This window comes from Marmota marmota, unplaced genomic scaffold (assembly GCF_001458135.2).
Source record: "Marmota marmota marmota unplaced genomic scaffold, marMar, whole genome shotgun sequence".
In the NCBI taxonomy this organism is placed as follows: Eukaryota; Metazoa; Chordata; class Mammalia; order Rodentia; family Sciuridae; genus Marmota; species Marmota marmota.
In genome coordinates this window covers 3,149,750-3,175,774 of record NW_025999990.1, presented here as the reverse complement: position 1 = coordinate 3,175,774, position 26,025 = coordinate 3,149,750, and the positions used below count along the sequence as shown (strand labels likewise).

Sequence of the window (26,025 nt, the reverse complement as noted above, 5' to 3'; positions counted from 1 at the left end):
TTTCATTCTTATTAAGTCCTTCTGAGTATCTGGTACAGAGTTAAGTGTTAGACTTCATTATAAAGTGTGGTGGTCTTGGTCTGATCTAAGGCAATGGGAAGAGTAGACTTTGTTCTTTGCTACCCTTGGAGTTTGGTCTCCTCAAGTGCATATCAGCACATACACAACATCTTATCTGACACTATCTTAGATAAGTGGTTCCTGATACTAGGTTGTTAAATCAGAATTGTCTGAAAACTTGAACAAAATATAGGTTTCTGGGCACCATCTTCAGAGATTTATTTCCCATACCTGTGGGGCAGTCCCATTAGTCTATATGTTGTTTTAAATTGCCAAAGTGATTCTTTTTTTTCTGCCAGGTTTACAAAGTACTTGGAAGAAATACAAGTTAAAAAATACAAATACATTACTATGAAAAGTTTTTCCTAAAATAATTTTTTTCTCTTTGTTCTTTGTAGGCTAATGGCTACAGTTTTATCAATATTGAACATGGACAAGCAGTGTCCTTGCTAAAAACTTTCCAGAATACAGTAGAACTCATCATTGTACGAGAAGTTTCCTCATAAGCACTGTGGACAAAACAAAATGGGGGGAAGGATGACAAGATTTATTGGAAGATACTTGCAGGGGAGATTAATATTTTGACTATTTTTATATATAAAGAAGAACTCAATTATGTTCAAATTTGTACATTAATGAAATAATGGAGCTTGTGGTTAGAGGGAAAGAACCACTGTACAGAATATAAAGGAGACTGTTGAATTCATACCATATAAAATTTGTTGTTAGGTTTTTAAACATAGCAATCAGGCTACAGAAACAAGCTTATGTTGTTTTTGTATAGATTGTAGGTTTATTTTTGGATTTCATACCCATGACTGAACTGTGTACAAGGCAATAGTTAGCCTTGATTGTAGCCCAGAGACAGATGGCAGAGCTGTCTATCTCAGCTTTTATGCCCTTATTTTTATTCAACTGGTATTAATGTTTTTCTGCTGAAACTACTTTTTTTGATGTGGGCAAGAGATTTGAAGTGTTGGCTTTTGCTATGTGCATATTGAGTTGAAGAGTGAGTAGGTGAAGGTGGTGCTGATGGGTTCACTTTCCAAGGCCAGATTAAAACAGTTATTTCATATAAAAATCTGGAAGCAAAGAATGAAAAAAAAAAAAAAACTCTGTTAATGTGTTTTTATTAATAGAATAATGCAATAAAATATGTAATGTCTTTTTAAAGAAGTGAAAAGACAATAATTGCATTTTATGAGCTCTACAAGATCTGTTCTTGTCATAGCCATTAACTATACATTTGCTACTGGTGATTGAATTTTTAATTTTTTAGTCACAGGAAATTTTTAACTCTACTATAGATGCATGTCCATGCATTTTCTGTGCTATGGAAATCCCATTTTATTTTTTTGCAAATGGTGGTACTTGCAGTCTGTTTTATAATTAGTACTCCATTTTAATCTAATTTATAATTGTTATTTTAAGCAGCAAATGAAACTAAAATGGCCAGTTTTAAAATTGTGTTGCCTGTAACACTACAAAATGTAAGACAGTTTAGGAAAGCCTCTTGATTTTTGTTTGGCCTTGCATTGCCTTGGTAAAGTAAAAGGAAACATGGAGTACGCATGGAGCTAGGAAACCAAAGCAAGTTTGTGAAACTGGCACAGTGATAGAGAATTGCTGTGGAGAGTTGTAGAGCAAAGGGATGGGTCCTTGAGGCCTACCAGTGTGTAAAGGTGTTCAAATAAAGGGCTGTTCCTACAGGTAACATTAAATGTGAACTCATTGCTTCAGAGTCTTTAAAGGGTTTCTAAGTGCATCAGTGTAATAGTGTTTTACCACCAACTGCCTTCGTTCCTAGTTACTGTAACACGTATTTGATCATAGAGGTTTATTAATTTTTGTTTATTGAAACCATTAATTTTTTGTTTCGTTCTATGTAATCAAATAAAATTTGAATAACATGCAATGGTAAGAATTAATGCATGGTTATTTGGACCAGAAAAAAAGTGCCATAGAAGACCAATAACTGTTTTTCGTTGAGGCTAGTCTCAAACCTTTTATTGAGCAATATTCGGTTTCTTGCAGTCATTTTTAATGTCGAAGAAATGTAATTTGGGAATTTTTAATGTATTATGCTTTTTTTCTTCAACCTTGATTTAATGAAGACTTATAGAACTAGCTAAAACACCAACCTACATTATTTTTGCAAAAGTGAGTTGAACTCATCTTCCATTCTTTCTCGTCAAGTAGGCAGCACTTTTAAAAATATGTGACTCAAATATTGCACTTCTTTCAAGATGTTACAATTGATTATTGTACTGTATAGTTTTAATAATTTTATTGAAACCCTTTAACAACTCTTTGTAAATTTTAACTCATTTTAGTTGATTTTCAGTACTCTTTACATAGGAATTGATTTTTATGGATATAGTAGAAGAAATGTGCTGTATTTTGATAAAATTCACTTGTATGTGTGTTGTAATCTCTAAAAAAAGAATGACAAATGGCTTCTTTAAGACAAGTCTCGGTGTTCCCTTTATTCTTAGTTGATTTAAAAATACTAATTTTGGCATTGTAAAATAGTCATGTTCTCCTTTTATTGATTTCAAATTTACACAGTCACTTTCCACTTTAAATCAGGAATGCATAAGATAGGTAAAATTGCAAAATTGCAAACTACTACTTTCCCTTGAACCAATTATATAAAACTGCAATATTGGAAAAGGAATTAAGCCTCATATGACAATTGGTTTTTCAGTTTATGAGAAGTTTAAATTTATTATCTGCATATTATATTGAAATATTTCCAAGTACAACAGATGTTACATGTACTAGCATTTTGTACTACTTTAGTTAATTTAAAATTTTTGTAACATTCTTGCAACACATAAAGTTGAGTTGGGCAGTTTGTTACCAATAGGAGTAACACATGATACTTCTTTTTTCAAAGAAGTAACAAAAAGTTTTGCACTTAGTAGCCAAAATTTTCTTACATAAAATTGAAAAAATTTAAGTGACAAGGGCTCTTCATTAGAATTTTTGTTAAAGTAGTAATAAAGTTTCAGTTTGAATAGAACAATAATAATTGAAATCTTTTGCAGAAACGGAGAAGGTATTTTGAGTTTATATTCTGTTGAGTAAATTGTAGGTAAGACCTGTATTCATAACAAGTATTATGTAGCAGAATTCTTGGACAGGGGTGTGGCTCAGTGGTAGAATGCTTGCCTCCTATGCATAAGACCCTAGGTTCACTCCCCAGCACCATGGCAGATTAAAAAAAAAAAAAAAAAAAAAAGCTTCCTTATTTTTAATAACAGTGTTTAAAATATCTTACCCCAGCCAGTAAAACAATTATACAATAGGGGCTTGGGATATAGCTCAGTTGACAGAGTGCTTGCCTTGCATGCACTAGGCCCTGGGTTCAATTTCCAGCAACACACACACACACACACACACACACAAAAATTATACCAATAAAAATTATATAGATAAGAGTAATATATTCAGTATAGAATTATTGACAAAAAAATTTAATGAATGCTTATTCATTTAGAAATCAGTTCATCTGAATCAATAAAATTCTAAAATTCCTAATGTTTATTTTGTAAATATTTTCCCGACCTATTTAGACTGGTCTTAAAGATGTATATATTACAAGATGTTCAAAATTCTTTTGAACACAAACAGAACTATTAATTGTTAATTTGCTGTACTTAAAAAAATTTCCATTTTTATCAATCAGCATTTATTCCACATTCCAAATTTTTGTATATATCTAGATTGTCTGAGGTAAACAGAGGATAGATAATAAAGTAATGCTGTTTAAAGTTGTGTGGTTTACTTTATGAAATTCAGAATTAGTGGAATTCTCATGAAAGATAATACAGCTATTTTTGAGCCTTATAGCTCAATTTCTGAGAATGGAAAAATATAGTTTATCTCAAATTATTGCTTTTTTATATCTAAAGATAGCCATTAACATAGGAAATTTGTTTCCGTTACAGACTAATGTTAAGTAACATCTTTTTGGAAAGGTATTTTTTTTTTTTATTCTGTTGCATTTTTGTTGATATACTTTAGTAAATAGGTTTGCCATGAAAAAGACACTAAATAAAAATATTTTTGATTTATCAAGAGCATTCATGAATACACAATTGATGATGAACAAGGGAACAAGATGCCTCTTAAATAAAAGTAATCTAGCCAGGCGCGATGGTGCACGCCTATAATCTCAGTGTCTCCAGAGGCTGAGTCAGAAGGATTGCAAGTTCAAAGCCAGCCTCAGTAACTTAGTGAGGCACTAAGCAACTAAGTGAGACCCTGTCTCTAAATAAAATACAAAATAGGGCTGGGGATGTGGCTCAGTGGTCATCTGTATTAGATAGGCAGCCAAATATAGGCCTCCAGGTATTCCCTTCTTTCTAATTAGAGCCTTCCATAAAGGTTGACAATCTTATATCTTCAGCTACGAATTCTTTTTTTTAAAATTTTTTTTAAGTTGTAGATGGACACGATAGCTTTATTTATTTATATGTGGTGCTGAGGATGAGCACCCAGTGCCTCACACATGCAAAGGCAAGTACTCTACCACTGAGCTACAGCCCCAGTCCCAGCTCCAGCAGTGAATTCTTCACACAATTTGTAATCCTAGGGGGTTTATAAGTATAGTCACTCAAGTTTGGGAAAATTCTTGAGAATGCTGTCTTCTTTTCAGGATGCTGCAGTCTCTTCATAAAGGAATTTTTTAAATCAAGAATTGTCATCGCCAGTAATGTAAAGTTCTAACATTCATGCACCAGAGAAGCTCCCATTCTAAGCTGAGGAAACTTATTTTAGAGAAAACACCTAAAAATGTTTTTAAGTCCAGTATTGGGCTGGGGATATAGCTCATTAGCAGAGCACTTACCTAGCATGTGCAAGATCCTGAGTTTGATCCTTAGGTTTTATTATAGACAACAATCAAAAATATCTGTGGCTAGGCGCGGTGGCACATTCCTATAATCCTAGCAGCTGGGGAGGCTGAGGCAGGAGGATGGTGAGTTCAAAGCCAGCCTCAGCAAAAGTGAGGTGCTAAACAGCTTAGTGAAAACCCTGTCTCTAAATAAAATACAAAATAGGGCTGGGACTCAGTGGCATAGTGTCCCTGAGTTCAAACCCTGGTACCAAAAAAAAAAAATCAAAAAAACAAGCCTGGGCTGGGGATGTGGCTCAAGCGGTAGCGCGCTCGCCTGGCATGCGTGCGGCCCGGGTTCGATCCTCAGCACCACATACAAACAAAGATGTTTTGTCTGCCGAAAACTAAAAAATAAATATTAAATTCTCTCTCTCTCTCTTTAAAAAAAAAAAAAACAAGCCTGTGAACCTTTCTATAGATTGTTGTGAAAGAAGTTGGAAAAAGGATCTTCCTTTTTTCAAATATAACTAGGGACAGTGGTTATCTCCCATGGAACTAATGTGTATGGTCCATCTAGCTGATCAGTCAGTCCTTAATTTTAGGATAAAATTTGAGAAAACTCATATCTTGGTAAAGGGAGAAATCTAAGCCATGATATTATTCTCTCCCCATTCCCAATACAACAAAGCTTTTATTTTGAATGAAAATAAGCCTATATATTTCCTAACTTCACTTCCTTAAAGCCATCAAACTACTCCAATTCATGGCTTTAGAAGGATCTTTTTATCATGTATTCTTTTTTCTTCTTGTCAGGAAACTTTTAAAAGTTAAAAAAAAAAACTGGGGGGAAATATGCATAAGCAGGAAGCATTAAATTTCAGGATAAATGATTTGAAGTTTCATCATCTTCAGTAGTAGTAGTAGTAGTACTAATATTACTACTAGTACTAAAGATTGGACATCCTCCCCCCAGGGGTGCTTTGTCATTAAAGTACATTCACAGCCCTTTTTTATTTTGAAACAGGATCTCAATAAGTTGCTGAGGCTGGCCTCAAACTTGAGATCCTCATGCCTCAGCCTCTCCAGTTGCTGGGATTATAGGCATGTGCCATTGTACCCAGCTCATCTTCAATGCCTTTGAGAACTAATGCCTTACCAGAACATTAAATGAACTTAATTAAAGATATTAAACATCTTTCACATTTGGATCATTCTTTACTACAGCATCCCTCAAAGGAACATTCAGTTTCCCAAGAAGAGGAAGAATCGTTTGCAGTCTTAACTGTTACAACATGGATTATTCAAGATAACATTCTTCATTCTTCAAGCTTCCCTCTGTCTACAACCTAGAAAGAACAAAATGTTTATTATATAATGTTGATATAGGTAAAAGTATTATTTACTCTCAGTAGTTTTAGAAAACAAGAAGGAAGTGTGCTATAACTTTTTGAAGGTGTGGGGCATATGGGATAAGAGTTGTACCACTAAAGGTGGATTTGGCTTCAGGGCTGTCTGAAAGGTGGACAGAATAAAGGTTCAAGAAAGTTTTGTCATTAACCACCAAACTGGGTAGAAGAATGGTCTGGTTCAAGGGAGAAACAATGAGCATAGATGCTTAGAGTAAGAAGGAAAAATGAATGCAGCCCTATTAAGAGCATAGTCAGCCAAGTGGCATGTTCTCTCCTTTGTCCACTCTTAGTACATACAGTTTGCAGTAATCAAGTAACAAATATTTCAGGCTCATACTAAGGTGACCACAACAAAATGATGAAACATTGGAGAAAAGTAATCATAATGAGGGTTAACAAACAGAAGCATCAATATCTAAAGATATCAGTATTAAAAAGTGTATCTTCTGAGATCTAGGGTAATCAGTTTGTTAAAATGTTATGTAAAGGTGTGTGGAGGTGGGGTTGTGTTTTTGTTTCAAAGGCCTCAGATGCTAGGCAAATGCTCTACCATTGAGCCATATCACCAGCCCCTACATACTTTCTTTTTCTTTTCTTTCTTTCTTTTTTTTTTTTTAGTTGCAGGTGAATACAATACCTTTATTATATTTTTTTTTGTGGTGCTGTGGATCAAACACAGTGCCTCACTCATGGTAGGCTTTACCACTGAGCCACAACCCCAGTCCCCACCCCCCATATTTCTTTATAATGTCAAATAGAATTGTTAGATTCAACTGTATAATGTAGAATTGTCAGATTCAATTGTTGGTCTAAAGAACGTGAAGGAGACACCTAAAGAGCAAATCAAATTCTTTAGATTTAGATCTCATGGAATGTAATGAAAATGGAACAAAAAATATTAAGTGAAATGAGATGTGTAAGGGAAGTCTTCATATTCCAACAAATCTTCCTTCAAAGGAAGAAGGGAGAGTGGAAACTGAATGAAGGGAAAGGATGAGAAAATTTCCTGCAGTTGAAGCACAACATATATCCTCAGACTGAATGGACCGATTAGGTAACAAGCGAAAACCACAAACATGTACCAAACTTGTAAATATACAGTATCTTCATCAAATGTTAGATCAGATATGAAGAATGTTCTAAAAAATTCCAAATGAATCAGATATCAGAACTTTCACCGGCAACTTTGGATGTAAGGAGACGGCAAAGCAGTATGTCCGAACTTGAAAGTCATACAAGCGGGAAGGCATTTGTTTCAGGAATTAAAAGACTCTAAAGTTTACCTCCCCATAAGAAGTACCCAGGGGACCTATGAAACAAGACAAAAAAATAAATCTCAAAAGGAGATTCAAGATACAAGGAACAATATTTACCAAAACTACATAGAGTAGAGCAGAAATAATTGTAATCAAAATTGATAGTAAATATGAATGAATATAAAACAGATGAGCTCTTCAAGTGAGAATTGGGGGTTTTTTCCTTTAAGAAAAAACTACACATATTGGTTAATTTTAACTGCTTACAGGAAAATCCAAATTGGAATTTATGGGTGAATAATAATACAGAAAGAATAAGTAGTATTATGTGTGGGTTTTATTTAGATAAATAAATGCAATGGGTTATAGATTCTCCCTCCCCCGCACAATGATGTATATACTTGTAGTTTGATTCCACTGCATCTTATCCATTTTTCTAGAACTGAACACCTACAATGTTCTACTTCATCTACCAATCCCCTGCGATACATAATGCAGTGGTGAATATCCTCCTTCATGTCATGTTATGGGCATGTGTAAAAATTCCTCAGTTCCTCAGTATACCTACTTAAGGGTGTAATTGTTAGATCACAGGTACTTAATCCCACCAAATCTGCTAAATCATTTTGCTGAACATCTGAGTCAGTTTGTACTCTCATCAGCCAGAAGTGAAGATTCTCATTTTCCCACATATTTGCAAACACTTAATATTATGTGACTCTATTGTATGTTTGATGGATATAACATTGTATTTTTAAATGAGCATGGTGACACACACCTGTAATCACAGTGACTTGGGAGGCTAAGGCAAATTTGAGGCCAGCCTCATCAATTTAGTGAGACCTTGTTTCAAATAAAATGGGCTGCAGGTATACTCTGGGGATCCAAGAAATCAGTTCTAGGCACTCGTCCCAAAACCTAACAGAAAGGTAATGGTGAAAATCATGAAAGGAACTTTAATCACTGTAGTTACACCAGGAAGATGGGATCCACATCCTTAGCCCTATCTTCCAAGGATTGACAGTAACTTTGAGGTTTTATAAAAAGGGGAATGAGGGCAAGGGTTGGGAGTCTGCAAAGCTGGAGGCTCTTCAGATTGCCAGAGAGGTGATTGTGATCAGAATGGTCTGACCTTTATCTTAGGACTGGTCAAGTAGGGCCTTGTCCCAGAATGAAAAGTTGCTTTTGCCTGGGGGTAACTATGTTATCAGATCAGACTTTGTTCCTGGAATCCAAGGTGATTTAGTAAAGAGGATAAATGAAAAATGGAGGCAGGATGCCAAGTCTTTATTCTTGCTTTTAGCCACCCATCAGACATTTCTAGGCAAAGGTGAGGAATCTAAGTCCCTATTACATTTTGGTATTTGTATATCATTCCTCTGATCACGAGAAAGAGAGTGACAAGTATCTATACTTGATATCCCTTAAGGTTTACTATTCTTTTTAATGTGTATATGAACAAATCTGTCATTTATGCTTCCTTATTTTTCAATTAAGGAAGTCTTCCATTCCTGAGTCACAAAGATTTTCTACCACATTTACTTCTGTTAGCTACATAGATTTTCTGTTAAGATTTAGATCTTTGGTCGGGCAGGAGTTGTGGCTCAGTGGTGTAGCACTTGCCTGGCATGTGAGGCCCTGGGTTTCATCCTCAGCACCACATATAAGTAAATAAATAAAAGATCCATTGACAACTACAAACTAGATTTTTTAGATTAGTTCATCTCAAGTTTACCATTGTATATTGTACAAGGCATGGATCCAGCTCCATGTTTTCTCTACACAAGTCTGCTTTTTCCTATTAATCTGTGGTGCAAATTTTATTATATAATCAAGAACCTATGCATAGACAGGACCATTTCTGAGCTCTCATGTTCTTTCAGTCTGTTTTCTGTTCTTGCATCTGTACCTTTTTTCCCCCAGAAAAGTTATAAATTTCATAGTGAACACCCATCTAGGTTCCTCCACTAATGTTTATTTTCTATATTTCCTTTTATGTATCATTACTTTTATAACTAAAACTTTTATATATCTTAATGTAGCAATGATTCTCAGGCTTTAGCATACAGCAGTCACCTGCCCCACCCATAGGGCTTTTAATTCAGCAAGTCAAGTTTAGGGCTCTGCAGTTTACATTTCTAGCATAGTAAAACCAAAGTTTCTCCACTTATGCTGGCAAGTGAGGTCTGCATAAGTTGCAGGGCTCTGAAGTCAAGAAACGTGTTGTCCTTCTTAATGGCAGGCTATGCTCTCTAGTTTTTCAGCAGATCCCTGCAGCTCATCACCAAATTCTTTCTGTGTTCTCTTCTCATGAATTCAAAGAATTAAATCCATAGACAAGGATGAGTGAGTATGAGTAGGATTTATTCAAGTCTGAGAGTGAAGGACAATGATACTGAAGGAAAGCGGAGGGGAAAGAGATAAACCCTGTGATTGTCCCTAGATTACTACCTTGAGAAAATTTCTAAGCCATGAAGCAGGAAAGGGGAATCCAGGCAGTCTGGTAGACTCTCCATGATAAGGAAGTGAGGCTAGGAGTCCAGAAAAAACAAAGGAGTTACAGTTCACAGGGCAAAATAATAAAGAGAGCTGCAACAAAGGACTCTGCATAGGGGCGTCTTTGTGAATTCGGCTGAGTACTGATCAGTTTGTGTGAGGAAAGTCCCCAAGACTAGGGAAGGACTATTCGAAAGGATGGTAACAATAACCTGCACTTGCAGTTAACAGTGCCCTGTGCTCACACAAAATAGGTTATAATGCCTTTTCCCATCAACAGGACTGGAAAACTTCATGGTTCACTGACACAGGGTAGGGTACACAGAAGGGTCTTGCCTCAGTGGAGAATAATTAGCCTTTCGTTAAAGGCTGTTCCAATCTGACCTATGTTTGCTTTGAATATGAGGTGTCTCCCAAAACCTGCCGTGTCTATGCAGGAATATTCAAAGGTAAAATAAGTAGGTTATGAGAGCCATAACCTAATCAATCCATCCTAGTTTGAATAGTCTCTAACTGGGTGGCAACTGTAGGCAAGGTGTGGTGTGACTAGAGAAGGTAGCGGTCACTGGGGCATATCTTGAATGTATCCTTGCAGCCTGCTCTCTCCACCCCACTTCCTGGCTGCTATGTGCTGAGAAACTTCTTTCTGCCATACCCTACTGTCATGATGTTCTGCCTCAGGGCCAGAGCAATGAAGTCAACCAACCATGGATTGAAACTCCAAAACCATGAGCCAAAATAAACTTATCCTCCTCTAAAGTTGTTCTTGTCAGGTATTTTGGTTACAGTGATGAAGAGCTGACTATACTAGAAATGTGTGAGATATTCAATGTAACAAATAAAATTAACAGATCTCACAATGTAGAAAAGAATATTATTGATTTTGGAGACAGAAAATAGGAACTCTAAAGTGAGGTTCATAACTTTACAGAAGTCTACAGAATGACAGTAAACTATGGGACAATATCAGCAATATATATAATTACTGTTTCTGAAGGAAACGAGAGAAAACAAAAAGGAATAATAGATGAATATTTTCCAAATTTGATTAAAATGAAAAACAGGTCCAAGAAACTCAACACACCAGGCACAAGAAACATGAAGGAAATGACACCAAGGAACATCATAAAACAAATCACTCAAAATTAATAATACAGAGAATATTTTATAATCAGAGCTGGGCAACGTGGTGCATGTCTGTCATTCCAGCAACTCACTTGAAGCAGGAAGATCACAAGTTTGAGGCTAGCCTGGACAATATAGTGAGACCCTGTCTCAAAATAAAAAAATATGAAGTCTGGGGATGCATCTCAGTGACAGAGTACTCCTGGGTTCAGTCTTCAGCAGGAAGTGTGGGAAAACAGCTAGAAAAGGAAAGACATTATGTACACAACAAGGACAAAGTTAATGGCAGATTTCTTGCCAGAAAGAGAAGCAGGGAGAAGACAGTTAAACAACACCTTTAAAGTACTGAAAGAAAAAAATTAAGGGGGATTGTGGCTCAGTGGTAGAACGCTCGCCTAGCGCATGTGAGGCCCTGGGTTCGATCCTCAGCACCACATAAAAATAAATAAATAAAGGTATTGTGTCCAACTACAACTTAAAAAATAAATATTAAAAAAAAAATTAAGTCCAGAAAGAAGAGACACAAATGCTGAAAAGGACCCAAAATCAACAAGCTCACACCGCAGAAGTGTTAAAATCCTTCAGGTGGAAAGAAAATATCAGATTTATAAAAAGGAATGAAGAACATCAGAATTGACAATTACATGGGTAAATATTTAAAATTTTTAATATTTAAATCTTTGGAAAACAAAAGGGATTGGATCTATATTATGTAATTGTAAAATATATGGCAATAATAGCATAAAAATCAGAAGGGGAGAAATAAGTTTCTTCTATGTAGAGTAATATCATACTACTCAAAGATGTACTATGAGGAGTTAGACATGCACAAATAAAAACTACTAAAATAATTAAAGTTTATATCTGGTAAGCTAAAAAGGAGACTAAATGGAATCATGAATAAATTATTCAGTTACTCCAAAAGAAGGCAGAGAGAGGAAAAAGTAAACCAAAGCATAACAAATAACAAGATGGTAGATTTAGAGTTAGACTTAATCATATCAAGTCATATTAAATGTAAATGATCTAAATATCTAAATTAAAAGAGTAGTGTCATATGGGATTTTTTTAAAAAAGAAAGAACAGTGGACTATGTACAAGAAACACATTTTAAAATTAAAGATATAAAAGGCATTTCACATTAACATTAATCAATAGAAAGCTACAAGCTGGGCATAATTGTGTACACCTGTAATCTTAGTAACTCAAGAAGCTGAGACAAAAGGGTCACAAGTTCAAAGCCAGCCTGGACACCTTAGTAAGGTCTTGTCTCAAAAATAAGACCAGACTTTGGGACATATCCCAGTGGTAGAGTGCCCCCAGATTCAATCCCTAATACTGAAGAGAAAAAAGTTATAGTAGCAAAATAATATCAAAGCATATTTTGGGGTAAAAAAATATCACAAATGAAAATCCCCAAATACATGGAATCTGAAGAATACATTTTTCATTAACCTAGGTGACAAAAAAGTCAAAAGTAAAGTTAGAAAATATTTTGAACTGAATGAAAATAAAAAATGCCACATAATTTTATAATGATAAAGGAGTCGGTTCTTCATTTATTCACTAAATACAGAATTGCAATATACTTAAAGCAAAAACTGATAGACTCACAAGAAAAAACAGATCCATAATTAGGATTTCAGTACTTCTCTTTAAACAGTTGATAGGAGCAGGCAAAAATACTTGAAAACTATGAAAAGACTTGAACCTAGACTAACTTGATCTAATTGGCATTTATACCATTCTCTATCCAACAACAATAAAAACATACTCCTTTCAAAAGTATGTGAAATATTTGCCAAAATAGATTACATTCTGGACCAAAAGTCTCAATAAGATCAAGAGTATTTAAAGCATTCTAAGTATCTTCTGTGGTCACAATAGAATTGAATAAGAAATCAATAATAGAAGTATCTAGAAAATCCCCAAATATGTGGAAATTAAAGACTACACTTTTAAATAAACTTGGTGCCAAATAAATCAAAAGTCAAATTAGGAAATATTTTGAACTGAATAAAAATTAAAATACCATATAACAAAATATGTTGAGATACCACCAAATCAGTACTTTGGGGGAAAATTTATAAGCACTAAGTGTGTATAATAGAAAAAGTAAAAATCTCAAATCAATATTCTATATACCCCTGAAAAGCTAAAAAAAAAAAAATCAAATCAATCACAAAATATGTGGCAGGATGGAAAAAAATAAAAGCAGAAGTTTATGAATTAAAAAAACAAGAAAACAATAAAGTAAATGAAACTCATAGTGGTTCTTTGAGATCAATAAAATTGATAAATCTCTGCCCAGATGAGAAAAAAAAACAAATTAACAAAGCTAAAAATGAGAAAGGAAACATCACTAGATTCAATAAATATTACGATATTAAGAGGATTATTATGGGCCACTTTATGACAATAAATTAAATAATTTTGATGAACAAATTCCTAGAGTATGTCAAATTTCATTGCTTTTATCTTATAGGTGAGTTTGTGCCATGACCTGCATGGCTGAATCTTAGAAACTGGTCAATGGGGGATGACAAAAGACAAACATATACTTATAGGAAGAAAGCTGGGACCAGGTGGGACATCATCCTCTGATGGAGGAACAATGACCCAGAGCTAGCTCAGCTCATTTATATCATAGGCTTTATCATCAAAAGGGTTTCTGTGAGAGTTTCTTCAAAGCAGGCAGGCTTGAAGGTTGAAGCACCTGCAAGCAATTATAACTAACTTATTACCTCTATAATTCTCCATCTCTAGCAGTTGGTGTCTGAACTAGGGGTCAAGACTGATAGTCCCCTGCCTTATACAGAACCTCCTCAGGTAGGGCATCACCACAGCAACTGGACAATCTTTACCTGAAATTTACACAGGAAGTTCCCAGCCACAATACAAGGCAGAGACCATGATCCAAGTCAATGCTCTCCACAAGTTTGGAGAGAAAGAACATCGTTATAATATTAATTGAAGTCACTGATATACCATTTACTCTAAACTTACTCAGTTCTTTGATGTTCCTTAATAGGAAGGTGAGGTGGTTGGGTTTTTTAAATTTGCTCTTGTCAGCATTATTGAGTTGAATTTACTTTCTTTTTTTAGTACCTGGGATTGAATTCAATGGTACTCTACCACTGAGCTATATCCCTTCCCCTTTTTATTTATTTCAAAACAGGGTCTTGCTAAGTCCAGGATGGCCTTGAAATTGTGATCCTCCTGCCCCAACCTCCCAAGTTCCTGGGATTACAAGGGGTGCAATAGCATGCCAGACTTTGTGTGATGCTTTTAAGAATCAAATTGAAAAATTGTGCTTTTTAAATGCTGACATCTTGTCTCTTTGATAGGTCTGTAACAGAGAGTGGCATATTTAAGTCTTTGTGTGTTTTTGTTTTTGTTTTTTCTATTTTGGTGATTGTTGTTGTTGTTTTGGTACCAAGGATTGAACTCCCAGGAACTCAGCCACTGAGCCACATCCCCAGCCCTATTTTCTATTTTATTTAGAGACAGGGTCTCACTGAGTTGCTTAGCACCTCACTAATTTGCTGAGGCTGGCTTTGAACTCAGATCCTCCTGCCTCAGCCTTCCCAGTCACTGGGATTACAGGCAGGTGCCACTGTGCTGGGCAAGTCTCTTGCTATGATAATTAATTTGCCAGTTTACATGTTCTGTTACTTTTTTATAAAAGGAATTACAGGATTCTTATAATAATAATTATAGGCAAGAAGATGGCCACTCAGTCGCGGCAGCCTCGGTCACGTTGTGCAGTGACTTTTGTGACAGCACTAAGGAGGTGATTGGTGAATCCTCTCTTAACACCTTCATGGAGTGGGAAACGCAGGTGATGGAGGGGTCCTCGCCTGATGGGACATGGGGCAAAGGAACTCCCAACCGGCCTGCTGCTGCTGTCATGGCTACAGCCCAAGAGATGGACAGTGTCCCAGGGTCTGCATTGCCACTTGCTCATCAATTCAATGCACCTGTCTTGGGACCCATCACGTTCCCCTGGGGTTGTGGTCTTCTCCAGAGTCACAAATAATACTGTTTTGGAAGTACCCTTCCTTGTTAGCATTGAAGGTTTGCTCTAATGCAGCACTTATAACCTTTTATTCTGTAGTTCTCATGAAATTCCCATTGGTTTCCATCTGTATTCCACTCATGTTGCTTTGGTTGCCTTGAGAGGTCACTTCTGCCTTTCCAGTGATAAAATAGTGTGCTATCTCTTAAAAGCAAGAGCTAAAGTAAATACATCTGAGATGGATATTCACAATGAACCTGTACCAAGAAAGATTGCAGAGCTGAAAGAGAAATGCTAATACATATTCACTTAAATTCACTAATGAAGATTCTGACCAGTCCAAGCCAGAAAACTGAAGAAGGCTTGAATTTCAGGTTCAGACTTTTTTGCTATCTTCTGTTCAGACATTTCTTGAGAAAAGATTGTCTTCAAGAATGGGACAAGGGCTGGAGTTGTAGCTCCATGGTAGAGCTGTTACAGAGCGTGTGGGAGTCACTGGGTTTGATCCTCAGCACCACATAAAAATGAATAAATAAAATATAGGTATTGTGTCCAACTACAACTAAAAAATAAATTTTAAAAAAATAAGACTGGGTGATTGGAAGAGGGGAATTATTATGTTTACCTGTAGGCCAGTTTTCCAAATGAATTTTGAAGTTTTTCTTAGGTGAAAAATTAAGGAATCTTCTGTCCAGGTTTCATAGCTATGTGCCTTAAGAACTTACCGATTTCATAATACTTATGTCCAAAAACATCTTACACTTCAAATTTATGGGTTAAGGCACAACATCCCACATATCCTCTGATATAAAGGTGCAGGGTTGGTTTGAAAATACAGTTGGGTTTAATGTTGACTGTTGGTATTCCTACATGGAGCAATTACTATATGAATACTGATGAAGCATTTTTTTCTTATGTTAAATACAAATAAATAATATTCTATGGGTAATATTTAACAAATTGCATAATATAGTTTATCTCTTTACTGTTGTAAATTGAGCTTAATAATAATGAGAGAAAACATCAAAAAATATAAAAGTTTTATATGGACACAATAAAAAAATGACAGGATTTTCATTATAGGATAAAAAATTTGAAGACTCCCCAAAACAACAAAAACCTAACATTTTAATAATGCATCAGGTGTCAAAAAATATGTGTGACCTTTAGAAGCTAAATAGTCCAAGAATCAATTCTCCCTTAGAGCTTCCAGAAAGAGTGAAGCCCTGCCATTACCATGACTTTTCTCAGTGAGATCATGCTAAAATTGTGACCTCCAGAACTAAGATAATAAACTTCTGTCATTTTAAGTCACTAAGTTCATGGTTATTAATTGCAGTAGAAATCTCATTCAGACTTGAGACCAGTAATGAAGTGATGAGCCAACCACCTGGTGGCAAGTTGATTGCAATGGACTACTTCCATCATGGATGACGCAGTGCTTTATTCCTACTGGAAAAAACACTGGATATGGATTTATCTTCTCTGTGAACAATGCTTCTACCCAAACTACTACGTATGGAGTTATAAAATGCCATGTCAACTGTCATCATATTTTGCACAGTTTTACTTCTGATTTAGAAAGTAACTTCAGTGCAAATATAGTCCAGAAATTGAACCCATGTTCATGGAATATTCTGGTATTACTATGTTCTCTATCATCCAGAAGAACAAAGGGACACAAACCCTATTCAAAGAAATAAAGTTTAAAAATTTCCAAATCTAAGGAGAAGAATGGATATACAAAATCAGGAAGCTAAAATAATTCTAACTAAAATAAATCTAAAGAGACTTCACTGAGCCTCACCATAAGAAAAACAAACAAACACACAAATAATGAGAAAGTCACAGATTTTGAAAGCAGCAAGAGAAAAGTGACTCTTCATGTACAAGGGAACTGCTTTAGATTAATAGCAAGTTTCTCTACAGAAACTTTAGGCCTAAAGGGAGTGAGATGACATATTCAAAGTAGTGAAAGGAAAAGCTTCCAACCCAGTATATGATATCTGGCAAGACTCTTCTCTAGAAGTGAGAATTTAATACTTTCCAAGATAAACAAAAGTTGAAGCAGTTCTTCACCACAAAACCTGTCCACAAGTGAGTGCTTCAGGCTGAAGCAAAAGGATAACAAACAGCCATACAAAAGTACTGAATTCCTTGGTAAATATCCCTAGAATTATGAAATAGATGTGTAAATCAATTTAAAGTCTGATTTTTAAAAACAAAAGCATACATAATACAGAAAGGTAATTTGTGTCCTAACGTAAAATGGCAGAGTTACAAGGAGCAGTGTTTTTATATGTGGCTAAAGGTAAGTTATTAGTTTATGGCAGATAATTATAACTTTAAGATGTTTTATGTGATTGCAGTGAAATTAATTTGAATGCCTGGAATTTGCCATTCAGCCCACTACAGCTGGCGAACAACTTTTTGACCAGGTGATGAAAACAGTTGGATTGTGTGAGGTCTGGTCGTTCTGTTTTGGTTTTGGCTGCAGTATGTATACAGCAAATGTTATTCTACGTGGCTTTAACTAAATAAAAAGGTGGCACAGCATTACGGTTCAAGTTTAGAGCTAAACTCTTTATTGAACATGTTTCTGAGGAATTAATTCAAGAAATAACCTGGAGAGTTTTCTTCTTGCACATTTAAGAAGTCATCTTACATGATGAGTTGTATCACCCACCAGAACCTGCAGTTCTTTGGGCCTCCTATGCTAAGCCAAATATAGAGAGTGTAATAAAGAGATTCATATATCAGGCTACCTAGCTAATGATAGACTCCTATCCTAGCATGTTTTGTAACAACACAAACTGACAAAAGAACTGTGGGAAGAAAGAATACAGAGGTGGCATGAAGAACACAGAAAAATGCTTAGGGAAAATTTGACAGTAAAATACTTTGCACAAGATCTAGAAATGTATGGTGTCAACTGTTTTGAAATATAAAATGAATGTAGGTGTTGAGGCTTTGGTTCTGCATATTTATGAGCATGATGACAAGTTAACACCTAAAATTGGCTTTCCCTTGAGTGAAATAAAAAATATTTAATGGCAAAATTCTTTGTCATACAAACCCACATATATACAGTTATCTCGTACTAGACAAAGGTACCATAAACATACATTTGAGAAAAGATAGCCTGTACAACAATTGGTGCTGAGAAAACTGGAAATCCACATGTAGTAGAATGAAATTGAACCCCTATCTCTCAGTTCAAAGTGGATCAAGGACCTAGGCATTAGACCTTGCATCTACTAGAAAAAAATGTAGGCCCAATTCTTCATCATGTCGGCTTAGGAACCAGCTTCCTTAACAGGATAACTAAAGTGCAAAAAGTAAAATCAATACTAAATGGGATGATATCAAACTAAAAAGCTTCACAGCAAAGGAAGTGAAGTGTGAAGTGCCTATTCAGTTCCTTTTCCCATTTATTAATTAGGTTATTATTATTATTATTTTGTGTGTGTGTGTGCGTGTGTGTTAAGTTTTTGAGTTCTTCGTATATCCTGGAGATTAATACTCTATCTGAGGTGTAGGTGGCAAAGATTTTTTCCCATTCTGTAGGCTCTCTCTTCACATTCTTGATTACTTCCTTTGCTGTGAAGCTTTTTAGTTTGATATCATCCCATTTAGTATTGATTTTACTTTTTGCACTTTAGTTATCCTGTTAAGGAAGCTGGTTCCTAAGCCGACATGATGAAGAATTGGGCCTACATTTTTTTCTAGTAGATGCAAGGTCTAATGCCTAGGTCCTTGATCCACTTTGAACTGAGAGATAGGGGTTCAATTTCATTCTACTACATGTGGATTTCCAGTTTTCTCAGCACCAATTGTTGTACAGGCTATCTTTTCTCAAATGTATGTTTATGGTACCTTTGTCTAGTACGAGATAACTGTATATATGTGGGTTTGTATGACAAAGAATTTTGCCATTAAATATTTTTTATTTCACTCAAGGGAAAGCCAATTTTAGGTGTTAACTTGTCATCATGCTCATAAATATGCAGAACCAAAGCCTCAACACCTACATTCATTTTATATTTATAATCAGTCAACAAACACATGAAAAAAAGTTCAACATTTTTAGCAATTAGAGGATTGCAAATTAAAACTACACTGAGATTCCATCTCACTCCAGTCAGAATGGCAATTATAAAGAATACAAATAACAATGAATGTTGGTGAGGATGTGGGGGGAAAGGTACAGTTATACATTGCTGGTGAGACTGCAAATTGGTACAACCATTGTGGAAAGCAGTATGGAGATTCCTCAGAAAACTTGGGATGGAACCACGATTTGACACAGCTATCCCACTCCTTGGTTTATACCCAAAGGACTTAAAAATCAGCATACTACAGAGACACAGCCACATCATTGTTTATAGCAGCTCAATTCACAATAGCCAAGCTATGGAACCAAACTAGATGCCCTTCAACAGATGAATACACAAGGAAAATGTGGTATATATACATAATGGAATATTACTCAGCCATAAGGAAGTATGAAATTATGGCATTTGCCAGTAAATGGCTGGAACTGGAGACTATCATGTTAAGTGAAATAAGCCAGTCCCCAAGACCAAAGGCTGGATGTTCTCTCTGATATGCAGATGCTCATGCACAATGAGGAGGGGTGAGGGAAGAATAGAAGATCATTGGATTAGACAAAGGGAATGAAGGGAAGAGAGGGGGGATTGTATTAGGAAAGACAGTAGAATGAATTGGACATAACTTTCCTTTGTTCAGATATAAATACACAACCAGTGAAACTCCACATCATGTACAACCACAAGAATGGGAAGTTATATGCCATGTATGTATAATATCTCAAAATATACTCTGTCACATATACCTAAAAAGAACAAATTAAAATTTTTAAAAATTGGATATAGTCCCTATATAGTTTTTCTTCTATATCTACAGAAGAGAGGTTCCAGGACCACCAAAGATATGGGGGGAAAAAAGTCATAAAGCCAATCTACAAAAAGGCACCCAATTTTGTTTTTCAGGTTCCTTGTCTGAGAATTGGTGTATAGATTTCGGCCCTATGTGTGGGAAACCATGAACTATACATGCAGTGAAGAAAAGCTGATACTATCGAAGTGTAAGAGATGAGGGCTCAGGTTAGGGGGGAGAAATATTAAAAACAGTTATAAATGGCACAATTAAAGAATGAAAATAAGAAAACAGAAAAAAAGAAAGACTAGAAGGCAAAAAAGAAGAGTTAATGGAACATCTAAGGCAAACTGAAGAACAGACAGTGAAAACCCAAAAGTATGTAATAGAAATTTTAATGATTTACATTTAAAAAACTACTCAAAAAAGTACTGAAGAATATAAGTGAGATAGTACATAAGAAAGAATATATAGAGCATCCCTGTCAAAACAATTTCAAACCAGTCATCTTAGAGCAAAGAATATCCAATGTGGGTTTTTTTTGTTTTCTAATTAAGACTTCCCAGACTGTCCTAAAATCTGAAAACAAACAACCAAAAACAAACAAACCCACCAATGAAACACAAAAGAACATATCAAGGGAAGAAGTAAGGAACCGAAAAAACTACAACTAACAAAATGTAAATAGATTTGTGGTAGCCTTTTGTTGTGGTGACCAAAATACCTGCAAGAACAATTGAGAGGAGGAAAGCTTTATTTTGCTCAGTTTCAGAGGTTCTGTCCATGCTCTTGCAATGCAGAAATGTCATGGTGGAAGGGCAATGGCAAAAGAAAACTGCTCAGCTTATGGCAGCCAGGAAATGGGGGAGGAGAGGGAACAGAAGAGGATAGGAGAACCAGGAACAAGAAATTAAAAATCTCACTTCTGGACCTGGGGGCTTAAACATGGACGTGCACCTGAGGAATCTCCAGATCCGTGGGCCTAAATATGATGCCTGAGGAACTTCTGGATCCAGGGGCCTAAACATGGACGTGCACATTTGAAACTTCTGGATCTGGATCCGGGGGCCTAAGCATGGATGTCTGAGGAACTTCCGTATCTGGGGGCCTAAACATGGATGTGTGCCTGAGGAACTTCCGGTTGCTATGGCCTAAACATGGAGGATTGATGAACTTCCGGATCCGGGGGCTTAAACATGGACATGAACCTGAGGAACTTCCGGATCTGGGGGCCTAAATATGGATGTGCACCTCTGGAACTTCTGGATCCGGGGGCCTAAACATGGATGCCTGAGGCACTTCCGGATCCTAGAGCCTAAACATGGATGCTGAGGAACTTCCGGACCTGGGGGCTTAAACATGAACGTGTACCTAAGGAACCTCTGGATCTGTGGGCCTAAATATGGACGCCTGAGGAACTTCTGGATCTGGGGGCCTAAACATGGACACCTGAGGAACTTCCGGATCCTAGAGCCTAAACATGGACGTGCACCTGAGGCACTTCTAGATGCTACTGCCTAAACATGGATGTGCGCCAAGGAACTTCCGGATCCAGGCTCCTAAACATGGACGTGCACCTTTGAAACTTCGGGATCTGGATCCAGGGGCCTAAACATGGATGTCTGAGGAACTTCCCTATCTGGGGGCCTAAACATAGACGTGTCCCTGGAACTTCTGGGTCCTTGTGCCTATAAAGGGCAGGGCATGACTCTCAGAAGGGATGTGGCCCATGAAGGGGAGCCGAATATGGGGCTGTTGGGGGGCAGACTGAGCTGTCACACCCTGAACTTGAATGTGACAGTGGCCTCACTTCCCGGCCTTCCCCTGGGTGTCACTTCCCTTCCAGGTGGTGCCGGGGAGGAAGTGAGACCAGGCGCAGGGGCCAGGCCCTGAGTAGGGACACCATCTCTCTCCTCGCTTAGCCAGGCACCTGGCCTGGCTGGGGATGGGGACGTCTTGTAACACTGGCTGCCTCCTACATCCCTGCCCCAGGACCTCAGGGACCACAGGCAGGGACAATCGTTGATTCTCCCCTGGCCGCTGACTCTCAGCCCTGGGGTCTGCCCAGGGAGAGCTCTATCTCCCAGAGGGTCAGGGGCCCCCTGTGACCTGCTGCTCCTTACCCACAGTATCCTGGGCGAGCAAAGGTCAGGACACCAGATGCTACTGAGAGTGACATCTCCTGGATGGGTGGCTGGGGACTTTGCCTCTGTCCCCAGGCCTCAGACACCAGATGATCCCCTCCAGAGACAGAAAATAAGCCCAAGACTTATTTTTAAGCTTTGGATTCTGAAATTTTCCTGCTGCCACCTTCTTTGTGAAGCCAGTTTTTCAACAGAAACAATATTCCAGGGTAAAAACAAAACAAAACATGGAGTCAATCAAACCAAGCTGACACATCTGGTCCTCCAAGAGAAATCTGGATTGGAGGGAGAAGAGCCATTCTCAACTGGCGAAATAGTGAAGTTCCCTTGTCCTTATTTTGTGTAAGCAAAATAAATAATCTGATGTTAACTCATCAAATTATTTTTGATGAGTGCTTGGCTCATAGGAAAACTGATTCTGTTTTATGGAATGAAGTGTTACCTGATTTTAAAGTTAAAAATGAAGCCAATTAGGATTGTTAAATTACACTGTCATAATTCTGTTCTTTGATAGCAGAAATAAATAAACCTTTAAAAAAAAGAAATAAAAAATCTTAACAGACTTAGAATTAGTAAGGAGATTGAATCAGTAACCAAAAACCTCCCATCACAGGAAAGCCCAGGTACACATGGTTTCACTGGATAATTCCATCAACATTTAAAGAATAATTAATACCAAACTCCCCTCAAACTTTAATCAGTTAAAGAATAAGAAGTTAATTAAGAGTACAGTTAATTTCCACACCCAGTCATGAGGTCAATATTACCCTGATGCCAAAATTAGACAAAAACACAAAGTATAAACATATATCTTTAATGCAAAAATTCTAAACATAATAGTAGCAAACCAAATTAAATACCACATTAAAAGGATTATACACAATAACCAAGGAGTATTTATAACTGGAATTCAAGGATAGTTCAACATATAATCTTGCTCACATCCCAGGCGGCTGACGGAATTTGGGTTTCCTCTGCGGGATATAGACTGCCTGTGAAATAAAGCTAAGAAAAGAAAAGGTGACAAAGAAACCACACTACACTGGAAGTAATCTTGAAAAGCCAGGGTGGGACAGCTCTACTACCTTAGGGGTCCATCTTCCACAATGGAAAGAGAGCGCCCATATTTGGTTTATATATATATATGGAGGAGACATCAAAAGGTTTTCTACAGAATTTTCTTCGCCAAATAAGGTAGGGGTGAACTGTTAGTTCCCAATAGGTTACACTCAACTCCGGAGCTACGAAAGCAGTCCCATTGGTAGAGAAAGGGCAGAGATCTCACGCCTTGGGCAGTCTGCACACAGGAATGCCGGGATTATTCCCAAAGGGAGACCTAAGTCCTCAATGGCTCAGTACCAAGCAAAAGACCACTCAAGTAGCATCATGGATGGTGTACCACAATATAAAAATCAATCTATAGGGCTGGGATTGTAGGTCAATGGTAGAGCACTTGCCTAACATGTGTGAAGCACTGGGTTCCATCCTCAGCACCACATAAAAATAAATAAATATATAAAATAAAGGTATTTTTCCATCTACAACTAAAAAAGTTTAAAAAATAATCTACACAATAAAGTACATTAATAAAATGAAGAACAAAAACGCATGATCATTGAAATTGATACAGAAAAAACTAACAATTCAAGACCCTTTCCTGATAAAACCATTCAACAAAGAATAGAAGAAAACTACATCAACACAATAAAAACTATATGTGGAAAGCTCACAGCTAACATCATATTCAATGGTTAAAAAAAAAAAAGACTAAAGCTTTTCCTTTAAGATCAGAAACAAAGTAAGTATACTAATTTTGCCACTACTATTCAACATAGTACTGGAATTTCAAGCCAGAACAATTGGACAAGAAAAAGAAATTCTTCTTTTCCACAGTGGAAAAGAAGTGAAATTGTGTGAGCAGAAAACATTTTATATATATATATATATATATATATATATATTATATATACACACACACATATATATGTATAAACATATATTATATATAATTTTTTAAATTAGGTAATCTTTAAGTGACTAAAATAGCCAAAACAATCTTAAAAAATAAAAGCAAAGTTGCAGAATGCACACTTCTGGATTTCAAAACACATTACAAAGAAAGAATAAATAAGATGTTGTGGTCCTGGCATAAAGATAAATATATAGACCAATGGAACAGTATAGGGAGTCCAGAAGTAAACTTTGCATATATGTTTTAGACAGATTTTTCACTACTGCAACCAAAAGACCCAAGAAGAACAATATTAGAGGAAGAAAAGTTTATTTGGGGGCTCACAGTTTCAGAGATCTTACTCTATAAATCACCAACTTCAGTTCACCAATTCACTTTGCTCTGGGCACAAAGTGAGGCAGGACATCATGGTGGAAGGGTATGTTGGAGAAGAGCAGCTGGGAACATGGTGCCAGGAAGCAGAGAGAGCAAGACCTTACTATGAGTACTATATATACACCAAAGACATTCCCCCAATGACCCACCTACTCCAGCCACACCCTACCTGCTTTCAGTTACCACTGGGTTAAGACTCTCATAACCCAATCATTTCACCTCTAAATCTTCTTGCCTTATCTCACACATGAGCTTTTCAGGGACACCACATATCTAAACCAAACAATGGCCAAATAATTTTTGACAAAGTGCTAAGACTATACAAAAGGGAAAGGACATTCTCTTCAATAAATGGTGCTTGGAAAATTGGAATGAAGTCCAACAAGAGAATGAAGTTGAACAAGTTTCTTGTACCATATACAAAAGTTAACTCAAAGGAAAAAACTTCAGGAGATTGGATTTGACAATGATTTCTTGGATATAGCACCAAAATATAGGCAACAAAATAAAAATAAAAAATAAAAACAGACAAAAGGGATTATGTTAAACTTAAAAACTTCTGTTGGTTAAAGAAAATATCAACAGAGTGAATACAATCTATGAAATAGGAAATAAATGCAAATCATATAAGGAATCAACATCCAGAATATATAAGAAACTTTTATAACTTAATAACAAAACGAAAACCAGTTTTTTAAATGGGCAAATAAACATTTCTCCAAAGTTCATATACAAATGGCCAATGGGCAGATGAAAAGATACTCAACAGCATTAATCATTAGGGAAATACAAATCAAAACCACCACCTCACACACATATCCTGATAGCCTCTATCAAAAGAACAGAAACTAACATGTTATAGAGGATTCAGAGATGTTAGAGCTCTGGTGTACAGTGATGGGAATATAAAATGGTGCAGCCATTTTAGAAAACAGTATGAAGTCTCCTCCTCAAAAAATTAAAAATAGAATTACCATCTGATCCAGCATTTCTACTTCAGGATGTATATTAAAAATAATTCAAACAGGATCTCAAGGAAGTAGTTACACATCCAACTTCATTATAGCCTATTCCCAGTAGCTAAGAGGAGTAAGCAGCCCAAATGTCCATGGACAGATGAATAAATAAAGAAAACATGATACACACACATGAATATTATTCAGCTTTAAAACACAAGGAAATGCTGGCACATGCCACAATGTAGATGAACTTCATGGACACTGTGCTAAATAATCCCCTCACAGGAAGACAAATACTGTATGATTCCACTCATAAAAAGTACTTAATGAAATAAAAAATAATAGAAACAATGTAGAAAGATTTTTAGCAAGGTCTGGGGGAAGGTGGGTGTTAAACCACAACACAAAGAAAAGACCACCAACTCCAATTTTAAATCAAATTAAAGCAAGCTTGTAATTCTGGTCAGGA

General features: G+C 36.4%; 1 protein-coding gene and 2 pseudogenes across 1 annotated transcript in view; all 3 read left to right on the top strand.

Annotated features, from left to right (window-relative positions):
• Erbin (erbb2 interacting protein) overlaps window positions 1-2,591 on the top strand; it is a 128,789-nt gene extending 126,198 nt beyond the window's left edge. Inside the window, exon 21 of the mRNA XM_048806579.1 lies at window positions 459-2,591. Within this exon, the coding sequence (XP_048662536.1) occupies window positions 459-566 (108 nt within the window). The 3' untranslated portion in view covers window positions 567-2,591. The remainder of the gene's footprint in view (window positions 1-458) is intronic.
• A 12,326-nt stretch (window positions 2,592-14,917) lies between these two features.
• On the top strand, window positions 14,918-16,641 carry LOC107139287 (annotated as a pseudogene).
• Window positions 16,642-17,475: 834 nt separating this feature from the next.
• Window positions 17,476-20,909, top strand: LOC107139286 (annotated as a pseudogene).
• The last annotated feature ends 5,116 nt before the right edge of the window (window positions 20,910-26,025 follow it).